This window comes from Pseudopipra pipra, chromosome 7, assembly GCF_036250125.1.
Source record: "Pseudopipra pipra isolate bDixPip1 chromosome 7, bDixPip1.hap1, whole genome shotgun sequence".
NCBI classification, from domain to species: domain Eukaryota; kingdom Metazoa; phylum Chordata; class Aves; order Passeriformes; family Pipridae; genus Pseudopipra; species Pseudopipra pipra.
In genome coordinates, this window is record NC_087555.1 from 12,548,378 (window position 1) to 12,560,071 (window position 11,694).

At 38.5% G+C, this 11,694-nt stretch overlaps 1 protein-coding gene across 2 annotated transcripts in view; it reads left to right on the forward strand.

Annotated features, from left to right (window-relative positions):
- The window catches only part of FAM117B (family with sequence similarity 117 member B), a 28,942-nt gene extending 22,618 nt beyond the window's left edge, over positions 1 to 6,324 (forward strand). For both annotated transcript variants that reach the window (XM_064660575.1, XM_064660576.1), the window contains exon 8: positions 398 to 6,324. In XM_064660575.1, coding sequence (XP_064516645.1) covers positions 398 to 716 — 319 coding nt within the window. In that variant the 3' untranslated portion in view covers positions 717 to 6,324. The remainder of the gene's footprint in view (positions 1 to 397) is intronic.
- Positions 6,325 to 11,694: the final 5,370 nt, after the last annotated feature.

Below are 11,694 nucleotides of genomic sequence, written 5' to 3' on the forward strand. Positions count from 1 at the left end.
TCTGTATGGGGGGCAGAACTGGTTGGGTTGTGAAAGTTTCTGGAGAATGCAATAGAGAATGCTTTCTCATGTGTTGGATGTGCCAATACATGAACAGGGTTTGTGATCTGCAGCATGAACAAGGTTTGTGATCTGCAGCATGAAGTTGGTGTCTTCCTTAGGTTTGGAGACAGCCTGCCCTAAGAACATGCTGTTTACCTCATAGTACATGTAAACAAGCAGTTTAAACTATCTTGTCACTTGCTGTGTGGTGTGAGTGTCATTAAGGCATTATTAAATAGCTGAAATACTCCAAGTTGAAACCTCAATTTGTTTCTGATGACATGTTCAGCAATACATCCCTGCCACTGGCAGAATTTGATTGTTCATAAAACTATTGTGTGTATTTTATTTCTAGGCCAAAGCCATTGCATGAAATTCCAGCCTTCTATTGCCCTGACAAGAACAAAGTGAATTTCATTCCGAAAAGTGGCTCTGCTTTCTGTCTTGTCAGCATCCTCAAGCCACTTCTTCCCACACAGGATCTCACACTTAAGGGCACTACACACAGCCTGACTGTCTCCTCCAGCATGACGCCTGGTTTGTTACAGCCCATTTCCATGGCCACCTTGACTACAAACACAGATCAAGACAGGATCTCTCGTGGAACAAGCACAGTAATACCACAGTCCTCTCTGCTCCAGCCGTCCGGATGTATTGAGGAAGCTGAAGAATAGGTTTAGATTGTCTTGACACTTTTCTGGGCAACTACTGGGGAAAAAAAATGGAACCAGTTGACTGGACCTTTCTAATCACACTATTTGCGTTGTTTTAACAATTTATGGCACTGCCATAATCAAACTGTTTGTATAATTGACAGTTTGGTAGCACATTGAGAAGTTCAGGAGGATGCAGCAGCTGATGCGCTGTTGTACTTTCTGCTTATAAAGACTATGGTTCTGTTTCTCTCCTGCTTTTTTAAACACTGGTGAAAACAAAGACACTCATAATCCTTTGCCATTCAAAGGACCAGTTGTTGTGATACTGTGTGTCCTTTGACTTTTTTTCTCATTAAAACAAAAATCCCAAGACCAACCAGCTGATCCCATTTACCATTGTAATCTGCAGAGGGAGGGGCAATCAGATGGTTTTGCAAGATGTCTTTTGTATGAAAATGTGTATTTTGTAACAAAAATTTGCCTTTTCTGATTCGTAGCAGATGGTGTTTCCTGAGGATGATCCCCTCCCCCTCTTTTTTGTTTTTCTTTTGTAGGGAAGGTTCTTTTATACTTGGCTGGTTTACAGCTGATGGGACCAAAGGATTGCTGAATTACTTCTGCAGTCTCAAATTATGTGACCTTGCTGAACAGCCTCAGCTCTAAACAAAACAAGACAAGTTAATACGTTTGAAACTTTTAAAACAGAAGAGTATGCAAAAAAAAAAGGTGTTAGTATATAGTGTACATTTTTTTGATATTGAAAATTTGTGCTTCTGGTAAGTCACATTCTTAAAACACCTTCCTTCACAGAATTCCTACTACTGTTGGCTTATTGACTGGAAAATTGCATTTTAAAGCACTTGCCCCAGTATTGTTCTATTTGTCCATAGAATTTTTGTGCAGAGGTAGGGAAAAAAGATATTGTCCTCTTACTTGGTATTCTTTCTTCCAGAAAATACTTGGCTCTTACAGGCTTGCTTGACTACTTACGAAGTTAGTCAGCCTGAATCATTAATCACTCTTGGTACAAATTTGCTCTGACGTGACTCATCACTGTATTATAGACCCTGGCCACATAGTACTGAAATACCTGTGCATGGTTTCCTCCCTGTTGTCATAGTGGTGTTAGTGTGTCCGTTGAAGGTGATGGTTTGTCAGGCATGATATCTGTTATGCAGAAGTTTACAGCAGCAGATACATTCTCCCTTTATGACTAGCAACTTAGGTTGGCATGTAAAACAGAGGGGGGTTTTTTTTGATATTTGGTCTGTCCAGATAATGCAGCAGTTAACAGTTCCTTTGAAATTACAATAAAAGAGGAAAATGGGGGGGAAAGGCAGTTGCAAACAGAAACTGTGAGGTTCCTCATGTGTTCCTGGAGTTCATTCCTTGGGTTTGAGTAAATACAATATAGATATGCAAAAACCTGCAACGACCTGAATACCAGTGTCATATCAACTTACAAAGTCGACCTTGCACCTCTTTTACAGAGTTAAATTTGGTAATTTCAAAGCATCATCCTGGGCAGTCTCTTGCTCTCAGTATTGGTCTGTTACACATGAGCAGTTCTCACTGGCTTCCATAGGCATACCTTTCACAAATCCCTTGCATACTCAGGTCTTCTCATAATGGCAACTATTTAAAGATGATACTGCAAATATAACAGTTTTGTTCAGTGCTTAATATGATAAATTTGCTTGCAAACACTTTGCTTGGGAGCAAAAAACCCTGCATATGTGTGCAGATAATAATCATCGTCTCTATGAACGTTTGCTGTTATGTTAAATCCTCTATAAGTAACTATTATAGCAGTGTACTTTACTCAGCAAGTGTAAATCGTACTAGAATCTGAAAGTCCTGTGTTTATAGCATAATGAACCCATTCTTACAACATTATGCAAAAAAACAGTAAATGAAAAATGTACCAGGAAGCATTAAAATATTACACCTGTTAAATTAGCAAACAAACAGAATTTGGCTTACTTTCTATCTTCCCCTTGAAAACAGGATTGTTTTGAAGTTAACAGTTCTGCTTTGCACTGACATTGTCAGTTAACTGAAGTTGTTCAGGAACAGTTTTAAAATAAGTGGCTTTGTGCATCAAATTTATGTAATTTTGCCAGTTGATAATTCTTTTCTAGGCTTTGTGGATATTAATTAGTTTCTTCTGAAACACTACAGTGCAATTTGAAGTCTAAAATTTACTGCTTTAGGTAGGTTTTTTTTTTAAACCTGATGTGACTGAATTCAGATCATATTCAGGTGAAGGAAGTGCTTCTGAGTCTGTTTTCTATTTCTGTAACAGTAGCGTGTAAAGAACTTTTCCATCATTGCCAAACTGCCTAGTGCTTTATTAGGAGATCTTAACTGAATGGTTAAGAACCAAAGGGCTAAAGTTAACAAATAGCCTTTATTACAGCCTTGACACTTAACTGACTTCACCAAAACTGCATTCTGATGTTTGTTTTCATCACAGAGTGACTCTCCCAGTAGCGGTGGGCTTTCGTACCGTAGGACTTCCTTTTGCACCTGTTGTTGTAGTACTTCAAGTATCTCTTTGGTAGTTTACCTTGTATGTTATTGGACAATGTACTGTATAAATTAGTGAGCTGCTCTGATAAAAACCAAATGCAAATGTGTCAAGTTTTTGCTTTTTGTAAAGAAAAAAAACACAAAAAAAGCAACTGCATTCAGGACAACATTCAGTCTTTTTTATATGCAGGACAACTCTACTATTGCTTGGCAGCTGGACTTTATTATGAATCCACACTAAAGACTCAGAATTAAGAAAATATGACAGCTTTGTTCTGAGACCATCTTTGACATGTGTGCAGACAAAAAATTAGCCTTAAATTTTTTATGTGCTGTCTTGTGCCATAGCATAGCTGTTAGATAAAGTATTTAAATCTATTTCAAATAGCTTTGAGAGCGCATGGAGCTTTTTAAAAATTCTTTTATGTACAGAGTGGGATATCCATTTTTTGGAGGAGCTGACCTTGCATTGCTCAAGCAGAGTTTTACTGAAAGAGTCTAAATTCTTTTGGCATACTTAAAATCCTAACTATGCATAGACCTAGTCAGTTCCTTGATTGCCTAGTTTTTACCTTAAGAAGAAGTCAAGGTCTATTTTTATGCACAACTTGACACACTTGATATTCTTTTTTTCTTGGTATTTTACACTTCTAGTCACACTTAAAGGCTGGTAGCAGTGTTCAGTAACAGTTGATTTTGAGATATACTAAATGATGATACTCCAGTTATAAATTCTACTTAAGTCACAAGGAAGGAGTTCATTGTAATGAAGTCCATGGTGACAGCTATGATTATTGGAATCCTTTTTTCAAAAACTCAAGGCACGAGGGAAGAGGACTTCTTTGTTGAAGTTTGACCTGCATCAGCTATTCTTTACTTGCTTGGTGCCATAATCCTGTAGCATTTAAGTTCTTGGAAAAGTAACAGATAATGCTTGAGTACATACATCTTGGAAAGAAATTCTTGGTTTCAGGTACATATCCCAAGTGAGGAAAAAAGGGAGTGAAAATTAAATATTGCATACTGTGGAAGTAAATGCTTGCTGTGTTTGACTTACATGAAGCAATAGTAGCTCTTTAAAAGTGTGTTTAGTCTCAGGGCTATTTTTTGATTTGTTCTAAAATACAATTTCCTGGAATTCAGAGTCTGAGACTTTTGGAAAACACTGAAGCTGAGCCTTTTGGGAAGAAGAAAACAAAGTCATATCCATTAACCTTTCTTCTGCCTTGGGCCTAACTTCTTGTTGCTTATTGAGTTTGATAGAATTCAGTGTTACAGCAATAATTCCTTGCTGGAGTTCTATCTGTTCTCTCCCTGCCATCTCTGAAATGCTGACCGATGTCTTCCCAGTAACTGGGTGCCAGAGATGTCCATATTTCCTTGCTGAATGTTTTCTTGCTGAGTACCTGACAGCTTCTCCATGAAGCGAGGGGGCAAAGGAGGATGCTTAGGAAGTCACCAGAAACTTTCAGTTACAGAGATCATTTCTGCAGGGTGGCTTCTGGGGTGTCTGGATTTCCATTTGACTCACTGTGTGCACGCACACATACAGTCTGCATAGGTCTGCTGCTTTTGTCTGTATGGTTTGAGGCAGGGCTGGTATTTGTGAGAACCTTTTATTATTTTTTTCCTGTGTACAGACTTGCAGACCTGTTCTCTTGCAGAACTGATGCACCCTTACACGTATCTCCAAAGCAAAGGTTGTGCATTTTTCTTTCTTGCTCTCGTGAGGTTAATATAACCTGCAAAGAAGACATAAAAGCACCAAACACTTGAGAATATCAGGACTGTGCTTCTTCATATAATTCCATAGTTTAAGTGTGTGCCCTTCATAAAATGTCATAGTTGAAAGACGTCATTGTGGTTTAGACTCGAACCAGCTTGGTATGTATTAAAACAAAAATGTTGGCTCTTAGAAAAGGCAATAGAAGGTGTGTCCTTCCTAACCTAGGGAGGTGAAACACACTGGGGAACAACTGGTTTTATTGTAATCAAAGGGTTCTTATGGAATTATTTTTCTAAATATGGGTATACAAGAAAACAAAATGACCACTCATTGTAAGATGTACCTGTGTATTTTCTTGATGTGGCATTGTGAGCATTCAGAACTCTGAAACTCAGTTCTGCTCTTAGAGTTTTGTTTATACAAAGAATGACCTAGAGTGCATTGTTTTGAAACTGTTACTTTGTGCATCAAGTCAAGTGGGGAGAGGATGTTAACTGTTCACAAGTGTTTTGTGAAATTCTGGTCCTGTACTCCAACTGAACCGCAACAGTCTCTTTCTGAATGCTCCGAGTGTTAATGGAGTCCTGTTACTGCTTGCTTTATTTTGTTGCATGTCATCACCAAATACTGAAGGTGTGGTCTTTGTTTCATAGTTCTTCATTGGGATTTGTATTTGACTACAGAGACTTCTGTAGTGTTGACAGGTCTATCTGAATAGCAGAAGAGGACTTGGCCTGATAGCACTGCAAGTTAACGTTTCTTGCACAAGCTTCTTGTGAAACAAATCTCTTTGGAAAATCTAATAAGTTAAAAAAAAAGAAAACAACCCCCTTCTGAACACATCGTCCGTCCTAATTGTCAATGTACTGATAGGTAAGAACATAGCTTGGCTTCATTCTAATTATTTCATTTACTGAAATGTGCAATTTTTGAGGGTAGCAGTCAAGGGATGTTCAAAACTACCATTAGATTTGCCTTTGTATGAAATTGGCTGATATGTTTTCCTCTGTTACACTGTGATAACTTGTGGAGGTGTTCTTGCATATGTTGTTACTTGTTGCATGTAAAGCAATTTTTGTAAGCAAGAGGAATTCCAGGGATGTTCTGCAAAAAAGGGCCTATTCTGAGGTGATGTACACTGTTGTAAAACTGGAGCAGCTCAACTAATTTCAATGGAATTCTTGATTTACACTAGTCTTTTTGCTATGTGTAGTTATGCCAGTACAATTTTGCACAATGTTATTTGAATATTGCGTTCTGACTTGTGAACTGTTTCTACTGAAAACAGTGAAAATTTTACAAACTGCAATAGCGGAATGTTTTTGGCATTTATTTTTTTTTGCCTAAAATAAAAAGTTGTCACTTCGAGCTGTGGGCTAATCTTGGATTTATTTTTAGTAGCGAGCGGTTTTTGTGTTCTGACAGCCTGAAGATTTGCCTGAGCATTTACCCTGAGGGTAGTAGGCATTTACTTCAAATAAAATAAGCACTTTTAACCCTTCTGGAGGAAATTCATCAGGGTGGAAATCTTTGTTTAACTCATACCCTTATTCCTCCAGAGCATCCTCAGAACAGCTCTGAAAGCTCCTTTCCCTGTCTTCATCTGCAGAAGGTTTGGTCAGTTCCTGAGCACTCTACAATTCCACTACTGGGGAAGATGCCACAAGTCCTAGGCTTTGGGAACAGAAGGATTCAGCAGGTGTTCTGGGAGTGAAGGTATGAGAACAGGACTGAGGAAAAAACCCTGGATTCCTGCTGGTAGGTTCATACTGCAACTGCTGAAGCCTCCTTGGGATTATTGAAATAGTCTCATGTTCTACAGGTTTCTGTGCACTCAAAACAAGCATCTTCATGAGCAGAATTTGGAGCCAGAACTCCTTTAAACTAGAAGTGGTGAACTAGATAAATTATGGTTTCTTGCTAGGTCTTATATTAAATTTAAGTCTAATTTGTCTTAAAGGTTGGAGCAATTCCTCTTCTGGAAAATCAGCTATATTTTATTCCAGAATGGAGTGGAAGATTTGCCTTGGAAAAAAGATTCCTCAAGAGGCATCCTGAGGAATTGATGGATTACTGGTGTGTACCCCTGAAAGCAAGAATGTCTTGTGCTTTTCCATCAGTGGAAAAGCTTGAGCCCATAAATGTGACATCAGTATCAAGCTCCCAGTAGTGTCATTTCACAGCCAGAGTCCATGCATCAATTTATGCCTAACTCAGAAACCACTTGGTTGAAATGTAAAAGGGCAGTCCACAGCTGTTGAGTGGAGCAGAATACAAGGGTCTTTTCTGTATTTGATGCTTTCTCACATTTTATTCTTTTTCACCTGTTCAGTTGACTGTGTATGTTTGCCTATCTCCTTCCAGGTGAACAGGACCTGTTTATTAAATAGGCTGTGACCACATTCTCCATTAAACTATTTCTTCACCACTGACTACAAATCTAGTGTTTATGGTTTTGTTTATGGGAGGGTGGTTTTACTGTAAATACGTCTGGTGTTTAAAATATCTTCACACCTTGTATTACATGCAGATAAACTGCAAGACACATTAAGAAGCCAATGAAGATAATTTCTGAAGACAAAGAGAACTGAAAGAGTAACTCTGGGGTGAGCAATGACAGTTTTCTGATTCTTGATTCACTGTTTTCATGAACTGAGGAACATAACTGCTCATAAACAGCGGCTCATTTTGTTTCTTCAGATTGTGAGAGAGGTAACCAGGCAGGAGACTGGCTAGGAGGATTTCTCAGGTATCTCAGTTTTATTTCTTATAGTTAGGTCTGACTGTGTAGCAAATTAGTATAGAAGTTGTCAGCCAAGGCTTCTTATCATATTCCCTTGTTGTCCTCTTGGCTCTCCAGCCAGCATTTGGAAATTGTATAAGATGGTCATCTCCCAGACTTTGAGACTTTTCAGATGCTACTTTTTTAAGTTATTTCTTCTGTATACTGCATTTACAGAAGCACTGTTCAGCTGCCAGACATGTATTGGTTAAGTGCTGTGTAGTGCAGACTTAAGTTAAAATATGATGGAGGAGAAAATTCAGGTGAAGTTCTCCCACACTTAAAATAGACTGGATTCATCACCATTGCATGTACCCTTTTTTCAAGTCTTACTCCTGCCAAACAAGCCTTGTTTGCCTCCTCCTGCACTGTCTGTTTACAGAACTGTTTTGCATAACCCAGACCATGGCCCTGTGACTGATGCTTGTATTCGTGTAGGAACATGTCTGTGATGAATAGCAATTTCACATTGTGGTGACATTGCTTATAGTAAAGAAAAAATCAGTAGTAGATTAAAACCTAATTACTGCAAGTAAAGTAGAACACTGTTCATTAATTCCTGTACTTATAAGCATGAGTGTGTAACTGCTGTGATTAAGCTGTTGATTAAGAAACTGCACAGTTTGTTGTGGATGCCTTTTCCAGCTACAGAAGTGTAGCTGCCCATTGTAAACCCTGTTTCACTGTAAACTCCCATTTCGCTGGTGATGGAAATGGCTGTTAGGGAGGTTTCTCTGTTTTCTGGCAGTGAGTGTCCGCTGCAAGTTTGTGAACAGTGAGCACTGCCAGAATTCATCTGGCTGTGTGTGTCAGGCAGGCAGGAGGTGAGAATCTGTTCGGTTTGCACTTCATCTTTCCAAATCTCTGAAGTTAATTATAAGTTAGGGCAGAACTTGACCTACAACATCTTGTACTGGCCAAATTAACAAAGAGGCTACATCCTTTGGCCTAGCCCAAATATTTTGTGTGGCTTTTGCAAGATTTTAATCATGTCTTTAATATATTCTTCTGTTGACAGAATTCATAGAAGCACTGTTCAACTGCAAGATATATTCAAGTGCTGTGTAGTGTATATGAAGGGCTACAATAGAATTTGGTTTACATTTACAGTTTTGCAAAATTACCTGTATTTGCTGCAGTTAACATCAGAAAACAGTTAACATGAGCTGGGAAACCACAAACTAAGCTGAGCAGTCAGGTAATTATGAGTTACTTCTCTCTTGAGATGAAGTTTTTGTTTCCGTTTTCTGTTTAAACAGAGAGGTTTGTTCTAGGGTAGTGGTTTTGGGTTTTTGTTTGTTTGTTTGTTTGTTTTTAACATTCTCATCCTTTTGTGAATTGTAGATATTTAATCCTCCATTAAGAAGTTATTTAACAGCACGTTCCTGCAGTTTGTATGGAACAATTCCCTTTCCTCACACAGAAAATTATCTTTTTGTAATGACACGTGATTCAAGTTGTAAGCCATGTCTTTGGCCCATAAAGTTGACCTTCAGGTTTCTGGGATCTGTTTACTAAGTTCCAACAAATTTCTAAAATTAAAACTGCAAGGGGCTGTCCTTGTGTAGCAGCTGCCATCCCAAATCACCAATATCCATCCACATGGTAAGCCAAATACATGCCAAGTGGCAGGGCACTTAGATCAGAACTCACAATACGAGTTGATTTTGGTCTTAAGCTACAATCTCTGGACAGCATCAAATGCTGCTATTCAAAAACCATAGTTTCACAAATGTGTCTTCAGTTGCATTGCTTGTTTAAAGCTCTATTGCCTACCTGTCTGTCCTTTTCTTTCATACTACCCTCTGTCATGCCAGGAATCTCTTTTTAGAGCCACAACCCCTGTCAAAATAACTTCAGAAACCCATTGCTGTGCAGTCAGAAATGCAAGAACTGCTAAAGTCTGCATAAACAAAAAAAAATGTTCTAACTGTGTCCTGCAGTGTAATTCTCCATGGTCCAGGGCTTACTGGAACCCAGAGAGGGTTGATACTGGTTTTGGTGCTGCAAGAAGTTATTTGCAAGTTAAGGCAGAGATCGATCAATCTCATCTCATAAGCAGATTCATGAAAGGGCTGCATCCTGGCCTAATCTGGACAGGTGTTTTGTGTGTTTCTTTGGCAATATCAAGATTTCAACTGTGAGAGTCCCAAGCGCCCTCATTTTTGGCATACCAGATCTGGATTTCTAACAGCAATAGAAACAGCGCAGAACCTGTGCTCAGTCTCACCTTTACTGCCAAAAAAGGTCCTGTGAAATTGCAGATAGCCAGCAGAACAATTCTAAAGCTTTCAAAGTGCCCAGAGAATTTGTTTTATGTCCCATCTCAGGCGATGTTCAAGGCCAGTTTGGGCAGCCTGGTCTAGTGAAAAGTGTCCTTGCCCATGGCAGGGGGTTGGAACCAGGTGATCTTTAAGGTCCCTTCCAACCCAAGCCATTCTATGATTCTATGAAAAATGATAAGTCATGGCTTCTTCAGGACTGGGAAATTATATCATCCTCATATCCACTTTTATGTCCCAAATACATTTTTGCTGTCTCAGAGGTGTGAGTCGTAAGTATGTGATTTCCTTGAAGATAAAACAATTAAAAAGAATCTTTTGTATGCCCTGGAGTATTTTCCTGGAACTAGTATTTGCCTGAAAACCCCAGGGATTTTATTTTTAGAAGACCATGGGATAAAAAATAATTAGGTAGATCTAGTTTCTGCCCTCCCCTTTTTTTTTCCCCCTCTCTGATGCATCAGAAATCAAATCCTATCTGCATTGAACCATACCAGCTTAATAGGCTTTCAAACAGCTCCAAAATGTCCCAAACCCAAGGTGTTAGAGACTGATTTTCTCTTAAAACTCATAGTAGGATCCTTTAATAGTGTTCTCCTTGTCCATTATGCCAGATGATGGTGTATATATTTTTATCAGGAAGGTAAACTCTCTTTATAACGGTAAAATGAAATTAGTCTTTTTTTAAAGACCACTCTAAATGTTTGCCCATAGTATAACTATCTAAACATCAAACAGTTCATCTGCTGAATATCCTGTGGCATCTTGATTTGAAAGGAGATCCAGATCTGCAAAAGAACTGACCTGTGGTGATACAGTTTCAATCATATTCTAAACAGCTAGAAAAAAAAATGTTTTTTGTTAAATCCAGTAAGACCTTTTTAAATAATAAAATATTTAAATTGACCTCAGGATATTTCTGTAGGCAAACAAATAGTAACTGAAGTATTTTCTTGTCTCAAAAAAACTAGAAATGCTGGCCCAGCTTGAATGGATCGGTGCATACAATGAAGTGGGAGATTGAGTTGCTTTGCAAGTTGAATGCAAATGAAAGTACATTACAGATCCACTAGAATTAGGGACTTAATGAAGTAGAAACTCTTGGTGTTTCGTACAAAAAAATATTTCATAATTCAGTACAGAACACAATCTGCTTAAACCTTTTCTCTATCCCTCACCATGAGTTCGCTACGTGAGACTAAGTACAACCAGTGTCAAATACTGTGTGATAAGAGTGTTTGTGTTACTTTTTTCCCTTCTCTTACTGGCACGTTTTCTGGCAGTGGTGGAACTTAAGAGTATGCGAAGTACAGAAAAAATTCTTACCCCGTGCCAGCAGTGTAGTGCTGCTGTCTAACACTGCAGTGTAGTGCTTTCACTTGGAAATGCAAAACATGGTTGACCTCTGAAAGAGAGAAAAATGGATTTGTGGTAGCTTCTCAAATATAGTGGGAACTTAAAAGGACAATAGGACTAGAGGTCACATGTTGATTTATTTTTCCCTTGGAAACTCAGATATTGTTATCACTTTTGCGGATAACTTTTTGGGAAGTAATTAATTGGATGTCAACTACTAACTTAGGATACTGTAAAATATGAGCTATTTGATTCAGTACAAGACAAAGGCTACACTGTGGTGACTAAGTTATCATAAACTACCGCTTTTTCCAGTTG